The 16,939-nt window shown below is 36.7% G+C and overlaps 1 protein-coding gene across 3 annotated transcripts in view; it reads left to right on the plus strand.

Moving 5' to 3' along the window:
- FSTL5 (follistatin like 5) overlaps positions 1-16,939 on the plus strand; it is a 372,260-nt gene that overhangs the window by 236,545 nt on the left and 118,776 nt on the right. For all 3 annotated transcript variants that reach the window (XM_070948548.1, XM_070948549.1, XM_070948550.1), the window contains exon 6: positions 14,699-14,865. In XM_070948548.1, the coding sequence (XP_070804649.1) occupies positions 14,699-14,865 (167 nt within the window). The remainder of the gene's footprint in view (positions 1-14,698; positions 14,866-16,939) is intronic.

The raw sequence follows: 16,939 nt of genomic DNA on the forward strand, positions 1-16,939 counted from the left end.
CTCCATTTCCATCCCACTCTGGGGGCCAACCAGAGGTGGTATTTGCCAGTTCTCTGAACTGCTCAAAATTTCCGCTACCGGTTCTCCAGAACCTGTTAGAACCTGCTGGATTTCACCCTTGGTGGAATTCAAGTAGATATTAAGCAACAGGTGAGTTATAACACACGCCTCCACAGATTAGAATGACTGCAGTAAACAAAGGCAGCTCTAACACTTCTAACTTGGATTATTGTATTTTTATTCAGCATTGTAATTAGCAAGAGCTAATCAACAGACACAAGGAACAACTTGGGCCAGAGTTTATCACTTGGAATAGAATTAGAATTAAAGACCATGTATGTATGTATGTATGTATGTATGTATGTATGTATGTATGTATTTATTTTTAAAAAAATTTATTAGCCACCTATCTCATCAAAAGCAATTCTGGGTGGCAAAAAACAATTTAAGTAAATCGAGGCACATAGTGTTGCCTTTGTATATTTCTCTATTAAAACAGAGTATACTGGTCGATAGTAGATCAGTGCTTTCTAAATCCTGTTTGTTTATCAACTAGATTTGTAGCTTAAATTCACATCACTATTTAAATTGAATGAAATTAAATTAAATGAAAGCATTTGACATTATATATACACATTTATTTCTCTCTAGCACTACACAATATTCTACATTTATGACAGGACCCAATACTTTAATCTTTAACCTCATGTCATTCTAGTGACATGATGCTGAAAACAATGCTGCTTTATCATAAACCATTTGTCTGTAAACTTCAGCCTGAACATGCCTCTGTTAAGACTCTATTGCTGTATTTTCCTGATAAGTCAGGGGGTTCAGTATTGATTTTTGGGAGGCAGTCATACCTATCTCTTTGGTGACTGAAATACAGCTTTTGTTGTTGTTTAACCTGTCCTGAAACACAGCCATACAGCATCTCTGGCCTCTGCGTGCCTTGATGATGAAATAGCACTGGGAGACGTCCATTATTTGTAATTTGTATTTCAGAATAATTCAGATATGTGGCTTACCAATAAATCCTGATAATATTGTTTAGTAAACTATTGTATGTAGACATTTAGCATATTTCATGTTCAACAATTAGCAGATTAAAAGCACATTTACCATTTCCCTTGTTAGTTTGTGTATGTGTTTGTTTGCTTATGACTTGACATACACTCATTCCAACATGCAATCCATCCTTATTATTTATTTATTTTTCTGAAGCAAGTAAGAGTAGGGCTTATCTCCACTGTGTGGTTACCCCATTACCAGAAGAGGCAAGCAACCATATCTGGAAGGCAGATATGAATAATACCACCTTCCATTAATACTCCATTCAATGTCCAAGTGATCTCAAGGCAGGTTTTTTGGTCTATTTCCAAAATAAACATTTCTGTGTAGTTTTATATCAAGTGCTCTTGATATATCTTGAGTTCATTCTAAATTAAAGTAGTCTGTTGTATATTTTCAGAAAAAGAAAAAAACCTGTCGACTAAGTTAGCGTTCATAACACTCTTTAGTATTTTTTTGAGCTGCCTTTTATTATGAATTTCACAATAGTGTAGGTTTGAAACTCACCATTTTTAATTACTGTTATTTTCTTTTTGAGCTACCTACTTTTAAGTGTGTTTGTTTTGTTTTTAATTCTGTGGTATACTATTTCATTTCTTTTTAGTCATTTGAGATAAAAAGCATCAGAAGAAATATTTGCATCTGGAAATAAAATCTTTCCATCTCATAAATATACTAAGAAATATATAGCAGAAAATGCTTCAGTTATGATACCCTGTTTCCCCCAAAATAAGACATCCTCTGATAATAAGCCCAATCGGGCTTTTCAGTGCATGGCAATATGGCCAAGCGCTTATTTCAGGGTTCAAAAAAATATAAGACAGGATCTTATTTTCGGGAAAATACAGGTACTGAAAATCTGGTAAAGCTATATCTTTAAAGTATAAATCATTTATTAGGAATATTATAGAAAAGCATAATTTATAGATATAATTAAAACTATCTCAGAATTTAAAAAATGTTGCAATAAAAATGTCTGCTTTATCATTTTTTTTCTAGTTCTTATTTCAAACTCTCCTTCTAGATCTCTTTAAAAAGACCAAAAATAGCAGAATAGTAAATAACTATATTTGGATATAAAATTAAAATTATGTATATCAACTCAGATAAGGAGGGAGCAAGTATTTCCATCTTACAATGGCATTACAATGAATACAGTTGAATAATATATTTGTTATTATAACTTCAGAATATTTTTCAAATTGGGTTCAGGTCAAATTGAATAATCTGAATATAGGTAAATTTAGAGCTATGGTGGAAAAGCTGTTTTGGGGGAAAAAAGCTTTCAATGAAAAAAGGAAATGACTAATGAAGATATTGTGATAGATCTGAATTACTGTAGCTTTATTAGCAGCTCTTGAGGAAACAAATGAAAAAATGCTGCGTAACGAACTGGCCGGTGTGCGCATGCACGCAGCGGCTAGCTGCTCTTCCAGATTCTGGCGCATGCATGCGCACCAGCCAGCTGTTCTCTTCTGGGTTCTGGGGCACACATGCGAGTGACCAAACCCGGAAGAGCAGCTGGCAATAGCGCGTGTGCCCACTGAGAGGATTCTGTTCGCCATCACAAGTATGGACTTTGGGGGGGTAAAGCTGTTGGTTTCCAGCTTTACCCCCAAAGTCTACACACACACACACACGTGTGTGTGTGTGTGTGTGTGTGTGTGTGTGTGTGTGTGTGTGTATAGACTTTGGGGGGTAAAGCTAGACAACCAACTAACAAGGAATAAGAAGGTAGCCTGCCTTAATGTCAGGTGATTGAAACATTGAATTTTGAGAGGACCAATCTGAAGCACATTTCCTATTTATATCAAGGAGAACTGTCTAACTTTTCACTTCCATTTTTTTCACTAGGCATGCAGGGATGCTGCAGGCTGCCTGTTTATGGCTTCTCTGATAAATAATACCGATAAAAATGCATATCTTACTCTCAAGGGGGGAAAAAAGGGAAACACCTACTTCAGTATAGGTTGAATTTGAAAACATATTACATTATCTTATCTCTTCGCCTCCTCTGTATTAGTCCCCTTTTTTATCAGACTTGTTGGAAAGAGGAGCTGCAGTATCTGACTGGAATCAATGTTGCTGTTGATTCAGACAGTTTTTGTCTATTTTTCCAAACAAAACAGTGTTTTAACCAAAAATAAATAGCTATTTGGCCTTGTGGACAGAAAACAGCAATTGCTCTTGAAGTTATACAGTATACAGTATGTCAGTGCTCAAGCTCTTCTAAATGTGAAGACACTTATATATGAAAAAATATATATACAGAATTAATAATACAGTGAGAGTAATTTTTCCATTTCCAAAATGTAGTAGTTGTCTTAGATTTTTGTAGACGTTCTAACAGGGATTGCCATCTTAAATTCAGGATCTTCTTTTTTTTTTAAGATAAATGTAGTTTTTATGTATTGTGTCATTTTATAAGGGTCAACTTTATAATTAATGGAGGTCAGATAAAGCAGCTATGTGTACACTTTCTATCTAATAGAAAAGAATGTGTAGTTTGAACTGTGGAATACAATACTTGTGTATTATTATCATGCCAATGCCTGGCCTTTTCTGTAGCTGTATTTCCTTGTGAGGGAAGTGTCATTTTTCAAATATAGGAATGTGAAGTACTGTGTATCTAAACTAAAATGGTGCTTTGAATACAAAGCTGTTAATTCCAGTGCATATTTTCTGAGGATCCTATGGCTGTCAAATAGATGGAGGATTGATTGATTGATTGATTGATTGATTGATTGATGGAAAAGGCATCAACGTGGCAGCTTGCACATGCCTTCTTCAAAGCATCTTTTTAGCAACAAATCTAAAGTGCTGCTTTTCTTGTCTTCTTTCCCCATCTCCATTATTCTACAGGCTCCATATTTTTTTTACGTATTTCAAAAGGCCCAATGTTATAATATCTTCCTTGGAGATTGAATTGAGGGCCCGGAAGCTGCATATCACTAAAGAGAGAGGGAGACTCCTTCAGGTCAAGAGAGCTCCCATACACTCCTTAGTCATCTTTATAAGGGGGCACCTCATTTCTGAAGCCAGGTGCTATGACAGCTTGCTTTCTGGGTACCAAAAGGTGGCACTGTTTGTTCAAGGGGAAACAGCACCTATTTCTCTGTTGGCTTTTATTAACAAAGAAGCATCCATGGGAGACAGGTAGTTCTATGCTCTTTGGGTCCTGTGCTATGTAGGGCTTTATTCATTTATTTATTTTATTTATTGGTTTGATTTATATGCCACCCTTTTCCGGAGACTCATATCCGGAAAAGGGATATGCTTAACAGCTTACAATGCGTTAAGCAATAGCCTTCATACTTTTGTGTATACCTGCTTAGTAGGGCTTTCACCCCGCCCCCCCAAGTGGTGTTCTTTTTTATACAAAGTTAGCTTATTGTCCCCACAAACCGGGTCCTCATTTTACCTACCTTGAAGGGATGGAAGGTGAGTCAACCTTGAGCCTGGTGAGATTTGAACTTGCAGTAATGGCAGACAGCTGGTGTTACTTAACAGTGCTTTAGTCTGCTGTGCCATAAGTAATAATCAGCACATTGAATGTCACTCGGAAGTTTACTGGAAATCAATGCAACTCATAAAGTAACTGTGTCATGTGGGCATATCAAGGCACTGATAGACCATGCATTTTGGACTAGTTGAAGATGTTTCAGTGGCAGCCTGTGTAAATCACATTGCAATAGTTGACCAAGAAGTGACAAGGCCATCACTACCTAGAAAACTGCCTGATCCAGGAAGGGGCACAATGCATTTCTTGTATTTCACCTTGTGGTATTATTTTGTTTTGTTCTTAAATAAAAAGTTTTTTTTTTATTTTAATATTTTTATCAGCCTTCTCAAACTATCTAAAGAAAGAAACATAAATATTAGTTTTGCTTTTGCTTCAATTTTAAGCCCAATATAGAATAAGGTTTATTGATGCATAGATTTTTATGAGATCTTATTTTGTATATTTTCTTCTTTACAATACAGACATTTGCATACAGACAAACAGTAGTTACACTTTTGAATCCCTATGCTTGCTTAATATTATGTTGATATCCATTTTTTTTGTTATTAAGGACTTCTGCAGAGCAATCCATTTTTAGAAAGACAGTTCCCAGACAATAAGTAAATAAATAAAATGGAGAAAAATGTTATGTCATACTCTTTTAAGTATAGAATAGAATAGAATTCTTTATTGGTCAAGTGTGATTGGACACACAAGGAATTTGTCTTTGGTGCATATGCTCTCAGTGTACATTAAAGAAAAAAATACATTTGTCAAGAATTATAAAATACAACACTTAGTAATAGTAATAGGTTACTAATAAGCAATCAACTCATACTAGGAAACAAATAAAACAATATAAATTGTAGAGATACAAGCAACAAGGTTATAGTCATAAGTGGGAGGAAATAGGTAATAGGAAGGATGAGAAGAAGAATAGTAATACAGTCTTAGTAAATAATTTGACAGTGTTGTGGGAATTAGTTGTTTAGCAGAGTGATGGTGTTCAGGAAAAAATTGTCCTTGTGTGTAGTTGTTCTAGTATGCAGTGCCCTATAGCATCGTTACGACGGTGGAAGTTGAAACAAGTTATGTTCAGGATGTGAGGGGTCTCTAGCAGTGGTGGATTGCTCCTGCTTCGGTCTGGTTCTTGCGAACTGGTAGTAATGGCCCACCTGCCTGGGCGTCAACATGAACAATCTGCTCATGTACAGAAGTGTGTGTGTGCACGCGCGCGAAAATATATAGATATTTTCACAGCCCTCTTTTTGACTTGTCCAGTATACAGGTCCTCAATGGAAGGCAGGTTGGTAGCCATTGTTTTTTCTGCAGTTCTAACTATCCTTTGAAGTCTGTTTCTATCTTGTTTTGGTTGCAGAGCCAAACCAGACAGTTATAGAGATGCAGATGATAGAGTCAACAATTCCTCTGTAGAACTGAATCAGCAGCTCCTTGGGCAGTTTTTATCAGATAGAATTATATACAGTACTCATGCATATGATGCTCATAGATTAAAATGGGAACAGACTCTGTGTGAGGAAGGAGAGACATGAGAATGAAAATATAATTTATTATTTTGCTACCTTAAAGGTGTTTGGGTCATCTGGCACTAGCAGATAATCAGTGCCTCATGTTTTATAGCTCTGGTCTTTTGCCCAGCACCTTATCTACATTCAGAGCCCAGTGCAGATGTTGCTTTTCTCTGGGTAGCTCTGTATTAGTATGCAGGGTGTTCTATCATAGCCCTAAAAGCGTATAGTTAACACTGTTAATAAATGTGTGCATAATATCAAAGTGCTTTTCTAAGAATGAATTTCACCTGCCTTTTGTGGAATCTGTAAAGAAAGATAATAAAGATTCCAAACTAGCTGTATTATAGTCTAGCTCACATTTTGAAAGACCAACAATATCTAGGATAGGCATGCAGGCAATATTTTCAAACCTGTTTTTGTTCCAAATGTAGCGTTATTCTGAACTGCCATCTTAAAATTACATTTAAATTACATTTTAAAATAGGTTATTATCTTTTCTTTTCTAAATAACCTGATCTGTGTTTGGGTTCCACTCATTTTTTGTACTACATATGTTTAAAAGTGTTAAATTTCAATTGAACAAAAAGCAAAAGGGAGCAATAAAAGGGAAGACAGATCACATATAATAACACCATACCTTTCTCACAATATTGAAAATGATACTAAAACTATAGAATGAAAAATAACAGCTACCCTATCACAATACTCTATGGCTTTATTATTATGATTGTTTCAGTCTTTCATTAAGAGTTTGAACCTTGCTTTAGATTATATGTAAAGGACTGTTTCTATATCATTGGAGAAGGTGATTGCTTTTAAATTACATTCTAAATAGGCAAACTAAATGCATTCAGGCTTAATGTAGTCTTAATTCTATTTAGTCAGCTCCAATCTGGATAATGTTTGCTGGTTGAGACCCAAAAGCATATTGAATAAAGGTGAATAAATAAGTGAGTTGAATAAAAATGTACATTTTTAAATGTAGTCATTATATATCTGTATAATACATTCTTCTTTTAATAGTTTAATAATTAAAATGCAATATACAGAAATTTTGTTATAGTCACTTTTGTTCTCATTTTGTCTTTTCCAAAATACATATTCCATTTATTTTTTTTTTCAGCCAATTGTTAACGGAAATAACCCTAAAACTTTCATACTATTTTTTTCTGCAACCTTGAGGAATTCATGTTTCTGTGCATGAATATTTATTACAGTGGTCTTATGACAGAGATGTACAAATTTGTAATAATTTATTGCACAGGTACCGTATATGTGGTACCTTGCTCAATAGTGGTGACTGTGAGAGGGATCTTGGAGTCCTAGTGGACAATCATTTAAATCTGAACCAGCAGTGTGCAGCAGCTGCCAAAAAAGCCAACACAGTTCTAGGCTGCATAAACAGAGGAATAGAATCAAGATCACGTGAAGTGTTAATACCACTTTATAAGGCCTTTGTAAGGCCACACTTGGAATATTGCATTCATTTTTGGTTGCCATGATGTAAAAAAGATATGGAGACTCTAGAAAAAGTGCAGAGAAGAGCAACAAAGATGATTAGGGGACCGGAGGCTAAAACATATGAAGAACGGTTGCAGGAACCGGGTATGTCTAGTTTAATGAAAAGAAGGAATAGGGGAGACATGATAGCATTGTTCCAATATCTCAGGGGTTGCCGCAAAGAAGAGGGACTCAAACTATTCTCCAAAGCACCTGAGGGTAGAACAAGAAGCAATGGGTGGAAATTAATCAAGGAAAGAAGCAACTTAGAACTAAGGAGAAATTTCCTGACAGTTAGAACAATTAATAAGTGGAACAACTTGCCTGCAGAAGTTGTGAATGCTCCAACACTGGAAGTTTTTAAGATGATGTTGGATAACCATTTGTCTGAAGTGGTGTAGGGTTTCCTGCCTGGGCAGGGGGTTGGACTAGAAGATCTCCAAGGTTCCTTTCAACTCTGTTATTCTATTCTATTCTATTCTATTCTATTCTATTCTATTCTATTCTATTCTATTCTATTCTATTCTATTCTATTCTATTCTATTCTTTAAACTTTATAAAGTATGTTGGCTTTAACAAGCCTGATATCATGTAAATAGATAATTTACTTTCTTGATTTTAAGGAGTGGATTCATTCCTATATGGATATTTTTTTAAAAGTGTGTGTGTGTGTATGTGTTCATGTATAGTTTAAATGCTGAGAAATAGATATTTTTTACAACTGCATATAGTTTTTAATAGTGGCAAAGATACTCGCCTTTTACTTGGAAGGTGGAGAATTCAATCCTAGGCAGTGACAGAAGTTTCTCTAGCAGGATGCAAAGAGAAAATATCTGCTGCAAACTCCACATAGGCATCAGGAAGGGTATCTGGCCAGTAAACGCTCAGCTCCATTCAGTCACATGAACCCTACCCCGATAAAAAGGAATTTCAGGGTCATAAAAATAAAAAAATAGATAGTTTTTAATAATAATTAGTGCATTTTGTTGTTATATATCAGTAATAGTAATAATAATTATAAGCTTGTGAGCATGCATTTCCCATATATATTTGAGCCACTCAATAGAATCCCCACTCATCATTGTCAATATATACAGCCAAGCTTCCACAATGGAGTTTGGTCAAGACAAAAATTCCAGCATTATCACCAATGAGGAACAGTAGTAAAATATGAGGAAATCAATATGCCCTATGGAAATAATATCAAGAATGGTGATAAAACAATCACTACAAATATCTGAACATCCTTTAAACTGACAACATCATAAATTAGTGAAGCTAATTTAAAAAGTTAGAAGAGAATACATCATGAGAGTGAAATGGATCTTAAAGTCCAAACTCAGTGGAACAAATAGCTGCAAGACAATTAACACTTGTACAGTTCCAATCATTACACACACACTTGGAATAATAGACTGAATTCAAGTGGAACTAAAGCCGTGGATAGGAAGACCAGAAAAATATTGACAATGAATCATACCCTTCCTCTATGCAGCAATGTTGACAAACTCTACTTAACAAAGAAAAATAGATGAGAGTGGAATGTTGCAAATATATACCAGACAGTTGAAGAAGAGAAAAGGGCATTGGAAGATTAACTGAAGGATAATGAAGGAGATGCACTGAAAGTAATATTCCAAGAAGATTTACTGATTACTGGGTAGACCAAACTGGTCTACAAGAAAAACCAAATGAAGACTAGAAGAGACATGGCAAGGCAAAGTATTACATAGGCTGTATATTAAAAAAAAAAAAAAGAAAAGAAAAAAGAACCAGGCAAAGCAGTTAATAACAAGACCTGACAATGGCTAAGAGCTAGAGAGAAGTTTCCTCAAGATGAGCTCCAGCACAAGTTCAAAAGCTCAGAAGACAAAACCTCTGGTCCCAATGACTGACCCGGATTGGATCCTGCAAGAGCAGAAAAGTTGAAGAGAGGGGATAAATCTGGCTGTATGAGACAAATCTTTAAGAACTAAATACATACAAAACCAGAATTAAGAAGACAGTAAAAGACAGTTGCTGCAACCTCTGCCATAAAGTTGAAGAAACAATGGATCATCTGGTTAGCTGCTGCAAGAAGATCACACAGACTAATTACAAACAATGACATGACAAAGTAGCAACAATGATGCATTGGAAGATCTGCAAGAAATATCTGCAAGCAAGAACTGGTGGGACCACAAAACTTATAACATAATAGAAAATTAAGAAGCCAATGTGCTAATGCACTCTGGCACATTAGAATTCAAACAGGCAAGTGCATGCCACATTACAACTGAAGCTTAACAATTCTAGATAAGAAAATAAAAACGTCTGGACAGTGGACATTGCAGTAGAGTCAGCAGAAACAAAAAAGAAAGGAATGGAGAAAATTACAAAATACTTGCAAACAGAAGTAGAATGACTTTGGTAAAAGAAAGCAGACACCAATATACTAGGTACCTTGAATGCAATCCCCAAACATCCTGATCAGCAGTTGAATGCCATTGACATTGAGAAAATCCCCATCAATCAATTGCAAATGGCAGCTTTACTTCAAACAGTTTACATCCTGTAATATAACTACCCTAATAATACGGTATGATTGTATACAGAATATTCACTCAGCTAATTCTCCCACCCCCCACATCAGACTAGTAGATCCATAGTCAGTGAGGATGACTTCATGCTGCACTAATTGATAAGGGCTGACATAACCAATATAAATTTGATTGTAATTAATCAATTAAAATGTATATAACAAACTGACCTGCAAAATTTGATTGTTTTTAGCAGACAACTTATTCATTTACAGAAACAGTATAATAAAGTAGGAAGGAACCTTAGAAGTCTTCTACTCCAACCTATAAGGGAGACCCTATACCATTCCAAACAAATGGCTATCCAATCTCTTCTTAATAACCTCCAGTGATGGAATTGATAAATTGTTCTCATTGTAAGGAAATTTCTCCTTAGTTGTAGGCCGTGGTGGGATTCAAATATTTTAACAACTGGTTCTGTGGACGTGGCTGGGTGGGTGTAACTGGGTGGTCATGTGACTGGGTGGGTGTGGCTGGGTAGTCATGTGACTGGGTGGTCATGGCCAACTTTACATCACTCACGTGGGTGGTGCCTGTATGGGCCAGGCTGGGTTGGGAAGGGAATCCAGGGGTCTCCGGTGGGTGGGACGGGAGGGAAGAAAGAAAGATCCAACCTCTGTGTGTGTATGTGTGTGTGTATTTGTGTGTGTGTGTGTGTGTGAGAGAGAGAGAGAGAGAGAACACCGCCACCAGCCCTGATATAACTCTCCAAGATTGGATCAGATCTGTTTCTCTCTCCCTCCCTCCCTTAGAAAGTCTGCTAGGCTGAGGGAAAGTGCATGTGCAACAGCATGTTGTGGACGTCCCTCGCTCACCCCTTTGCCTCGCTTCCCTCCTCCCACTGCTTGCGCTCTCCCTCCCCAGTTCTTTCCCTTCCCAGCAGGCGGAAGCTCATAATTGCCCTTTCCAAGCCCGCTGTTGGTGAAGCTGGGTGCCGGTGAGGGTTGGCTTTTTGCCTAGGTTTATCCAGCTGTCAGGGGGGAAACGGATTCCTTCCCAGGCCCCATCTGTTTCCCCCCCCCCGATAGGCAGACAAACCTAGGCAAAAAACTAGCGCCCAGCTTTACCGACAGCGGGCTTGGAAAGGGCAATTGTGAGCTTCTGCCTGTATCAAGCTAGACTGGGAAGGGAGGGTGCAAGCAGCAGGAGGAGGGAAGCCAGGCAAAGGGGCGAGCAACGGGCTGGGTGGGGCAGGGCGGGGCTAGCTAGCAATTTAATAACTAGTTTGGCTGAAGTGGTGTGAACCGGTTGAATCCCACCGATGGTTCTAGGTTATATGTCTCTTTTATAATTTTTCTACCATTACTTCTTGTCTAGCTCTAAGGTGATTTGGAAAATAGGTCAACTTCCTCCTCTCTGGCAGCCCCTCAAATATTGGAAGATGCCTATCAATTCACCGTTAGTCCCTTTATTAGACTAGACATACCCAGTTCTTGCAACCATTCATTGTCCAAGCTCCTAATCATCTTTGTTGCTCTTCTCTGCACTCTTTCTAGAGTATCAACATTTTTTTTTGTATTGTGGTGACCAAAACTGGGTGCAGTATTTCATAATCTCATTTTTCAGAATTTCCCAATCTTCTTGAGTTGTTTTGCCCTAAGATTTCCATGGATGGAATTAGCTCTCACTAAGTTTGTTTGAATCAGCTCTCTTAAAATCTAATATACTAATTTGACTTTGTTCTATTACATATTATTTTATTTATTTTATTTTATTAAATTTCTATACCGCCCTTCTCCCGAAGGACTCAGGGTGGTGAACAGCCACGAAATAAAACACATAAATACAAAAATTTAAAATGAATTAAAAACGAATTAAATAATTTGGCTGAATTTAAAATACCCCATAATTTAAAACAAATTAAAATTACATTTAAAAATTTACATTTAAAAAGGGGAGAAGATTTAGGCCAGGCCAGTTTGATGGAATAGGAAAGTCTTAAGCGCGCGACGGAAGGTGCGCAGATCCGGGATCCTCCATATCTCTGGGGGGAGCTCGTTCCAGATCGTAGGTGCCCCCACAGAGAAGGCTCTCCCCCTAGGAGCTGCCAGTCAACATTGTTTGGCCGACAGCACCCGGAGGAGCCCCTCTCTATGGGAGCATACTGGCCGGTGGGAGGCTATTGGTGGTAGCAGGCGGTCCCGTAGATAACCAGGTCCTAAGCCATGGAGCGCTTTAAATGTGATAACCAGAACCTTGAAGCGCACTCGGAAGACCACCGGGAGCCAGTGCAGCTCGTGCAGAAGAGGTGTTACATGGGAACTCCACGTTGCTCCCATAACCACCCGCACAGCCACACTCTGCGCCAGTTGGAGCGTCCGAGTGCACCTCAAGGGGAGCCCCATGTAGAGAGCGTTACAATAGTCCAGACGAGAGGTGACGAGGGCGTGAGTGACTGTGTGTAGAGAGTCCCGATCTAGAAAGGGATGCAACTGGCGGATCAGGCGAACCTGATGAAAAATCCTCCCGGTCACATATGCTTGGCATATGTTGAATTCCAATATCATATGTTCACCCTCCACCAAAGTTTCCATAATTTCAATATCCTCTATCATTTTATCTCTGTTAGTAAAGAATAAATTCAGTATAGTTGACCCTCTAGTTTCCATTTCTATCTTAGTTCAGCAATTTTGTATACTAGGTCTTTTTGATTTAAAGCATATATGGAAGTTTCTCTTTTGATTATGTGATAGGTAGGAATTGTATTGGTATTGAAAAGAATTTTCACAGACGAAGAGATTTATGTGTCTGAATTTTGATAGACTATACATATTTATATAACGAATATGAATTGTATTTGTTGCAAGGTAAAACTTGATGGAAATCTTTGAACCAGAAAAGTTGCACTATGTCCAATGTTTTTAACTGTATATTTAATAAAAAAAACCTTTTTAATTAAAAAAAAGTTTCTTTTGACATCCCTGTTTAGTGCATTTGCAACCTATATGTCAAAATTCCATTTTATTGTTCTCTGTTTGATAAATTAAACAGGTTAGGTGAGAGATTATACTGATTGCTTAAATTATAAAATTGCTAAAAATTGAACAAATTTTCATTGTAACCTTAATTTCTCTGACAATCTCCACTCTTCTTGGGGTTTCATTCAACATTGATTTCAAAACATCTTGTGATAAAATAGATAAAAATTCCCCATGACACAATTTACAAATGGAGATCACACAATCGTACAATGCTGAAGACAAACCCCAAGTTTCTGCCCAATGAAAGAAGGTAAAAACAGGCATTGGTATAATAAATGATGATTAGCAATAATGTTGAATCATAATATGAATTAAAGTTTCCAATTATATTGATAAAATGGAAGTTACAAGTTTTGATTTAAGATCACTTGTGAGCTAGCATCAGCAAATGCCTAAGCAAGCTATTAAGGAGGGTGACTTTAGTTAAGAGGCTTTGGTAGTTTGAAGATTTTGGTTTGGGTATTTGTTTTACTCCTTCAAACATTAATAAAATAAAAAGCATTGAATTACAGAAGTAAGTATAGCATAATGTTGATAGTTTTAGAGTTCAATGTATTCTTGTAGACTGCAGCCAATTTGTTGTTCATAGGTCTGTTTTTCTCATGGAAATGAGTGAGTGTAATGTTAATATCCGAAAGTGTACGGTATTAAAGCCATAGGAGTACAATTCTCTAGGACCTTACATCTTTGTAATTTGTATCCTAAATTATCCTTTTCTTCTTAAGCTTATCTTATATCCTGGGACTAAGTTAGGGATAGAAATTCTGGACTGACTGCCAAACAAAACAAAAAACCCAACCCCATTCAGCTGCTAGATGACAATTACATGCTATTTTTTAATTATTATCTTGCTGCCATTACCATATTTTTTGGAGTATAAGACGCTCTGGACTATAAGATGCACCTACCTTTTTTGGGGAGGAAAACAAGAAAAAAAAATCTGCCTCTGCCTCTGCCTCCCAGCAATTTGCCTCCTTGCAGCAAACAGCCTGTTCCAGTTTCATTTTCATTTTCAGCACAGCCTGATTAGCACAAGAAAAAAAAAATCTGCCTCTGCCTCCCAGCAATTTGCTTCCTTGCAGCAAACAGCAGAGGCTTAAAATGGGGCATGAGGAGGAGGCAATAGGCAATGGCAATCCTTGCAGCTTGAAACAGTTGATGGTCAGGAGGCCGATCCAACCACCAATCAGCTGCTTGTGCTAATCAGGATGTGCTGAAGCTGAAACTGAAATGGGCTGTTTGCTGCAAGGAGGCAAATTGCTGGGAGGCAGAGGCCAGCGGGTGGGGGCCAATGGGTGGGTGTGGCTACATTTGGTGTATAAGACGCACCCAAATTTTCACCCTCTTTTTTTTGGGGGGGGAAGTGTGTCTTATATTCCAAAAAATACGGTAATTATTTTTACAACCCAAATATGGTGCCTTAGACTTGAGTAAACTAAAAAATAAGGTGAGATAGAGCTACAAACTGGATATTTCTTTAGGTATAGACCTTCTAAGTGCAAATTGGCATTAAATGCAACATATCTTTTACAGAAGTAATACAACTGAGCCTGCCAGAAGATCAGAAAGTAAGCATTACGGCTGCGATAGTTGGACAAAGTGCAGTTCTAAGTTGTGCCATTCAGGGCACCTTGAGACCTCCAATCATCTGGAAGCGGAACAATGTCGCTCTGAAGAGTTTAGATTTAGAAGACATCAATGTAAGTGATTAAGGGCAATCTATTGACCTTTTTAATAGAATTATAATTAATTTTCTGCCATTCTAACTAGAGCAATCACATTTGTTAAATCAACATGTGAACCCGATTCAAATTCAAGTAATAAAATTAAAGGATACATCAAGCAGTATTTTTTTTTTTTCATTTTCTATGTGAGTCTTGTCTTTTTACTATATGGATCCCCATTTTCCATAGGTGGGAGTGGGGAAATCACGTTAAGGGAAAAACATACGTTAAACTTACCTAAACAGTTACTTGGCTTTCATGAATCATACTATTGCCAATACAAGAGTATTTTTCACATGGGAAATGTCTAGGAAATCACATAAATCAACAGGATGATGAAGCCGTAGTTTTGCTTGCTAATAGGCAATGGCTATTATTCTCAGCAGATAGGAAAATTGTAACACTTGCTCCTCAAATTTCATTCATATAATTGTATCTCAGAAATTTAGGATCAAGTTACAACATATCTATCATCAAAGCCATCCAGAGTCACCTGATAGGGGAAAATGGGCATACAAATTTAATAAATATAACAAAACAAAGCAAAATAAATAAATAAATAAAATAAATCTTTCCGTCATAGTACCTTGCATAGCTAAGAAAAAACCTCATTCTTTCACAATTGGTCTAAAAGGCTTACAAACTTTTATAAATATTTTTATAACATCAAATTTATATGCAGAGATTGTTAAAATGAGACCTTTCTAGTCATATCACATTTTTGTTAGCTACATTGGATCTGGAGCTTTGCATTGACATGATGCAGTTCTTGTTTTCATAATAGGTTTTGATCTTTTTGAATGAGCATCTGGAAATAGCTGTGGAACTGCCTGTTATGCCTAGATATACACATATAATCCATCTTCTATTGAAATTAAAAGGCATTCAGCTTTCAGACAAACAGACTCTTTGCTTTTGGCACATCTTTTCCAGTGTATTTCAATAAGCACATCAGATGACTGCCTGATACAATTGTAAGCATAATTATTGGCTATCCTCTGTGATAACATCATCCAGAGTCCCTCTCTATGGGAGATGGGCAGTTAAGACGTATGAAATATAAATAAATAAATATACTGTATATATTGCTGAAAGTTTTTTTTCACCTAATATCACCATTACTCTCACCAATAAGAATAAGGACTCACCAAAGCACTATGTTTTTACATTATTGTTGTACATTGTCCTGACAGATTTGTATATTAAGCCAGGTTACACTTTTCCCCATTAATATATGCTTCCAAGGTTTTTAAATGCCATAAACTATTCTTATATTTGTATATTTATCAATGAAAAAAACACTAAACTTTTACATTTATTCTATACCTCAATGATATGCCTTAAGCATGGAAGTTTTTCTAAATGTGTTATATTTTTCAGCAATGATTAAAGCATAATGTTAGAAAAAAATGTATAGCATCATGTAACAAATGTTTTTAACCCAGGGTAATTTTGATCTGCTTTTTGTCATCTCAAGTAGCACATAAACTGATGACTGACATGGAAGTCTTGACAACATCACTTGCTAAACTTTAGGTCTGTCTTTTACTTCAAAGCAAATGATGAGGTTTTGTGAGCACTCTGTTGCTTTTGACCATGAGATTAATTGGAGCCATCAACTCCTGGAAAAAAATTAGGAATGAAATAGAAACACATATGGTGAATTGTTTCCAACCAGAAGACAGAACATAAGAGATATTTTAAAATAGTTTGAGTATAATGCCTTTCCTAATTAGAGGATTTGGCACTCTTTCCTGTCAAGGAGCCATGCTGATTTCTATTACTGAGTCTTTTTAGTTGATGGTGCATTTTAAGTACTCTCTCAAAATCAGGATCTGACTCTTTATTCCCTGAATTGGCTAACTGTATGGGGTCTGAGGCATTATGCTGAAGTATCTAACAGTTTATTGACTTCCCACCTGTGAGTCTATCAGGTGGTCCTCTTCAGCTTCAGAATCAGAAAGTCCCTGACAAGAATAGCATTAAGAACTGTAGTTTGTATTTGTCTTTTTGAATCTATGTATTTTAAAGAAACTTAACAGGATGATGA

Source organism: Pituophis catenifer, unplaced genomic scaffold (assembly GCF_029215685.1).
Source record: "Pituophis catenifer annectens isolate HBS135680 unplaced genomic scaffold, rPitCat1.0.hap2 SCAF_8, whole genome shotgun sequence".
NCBI classification, from domain to species: Eukaryota; Metazoa; Chordata; class Lepidosauria; order Squamata; family Colubridae; genus Pituophis; species Pituophis catenifer.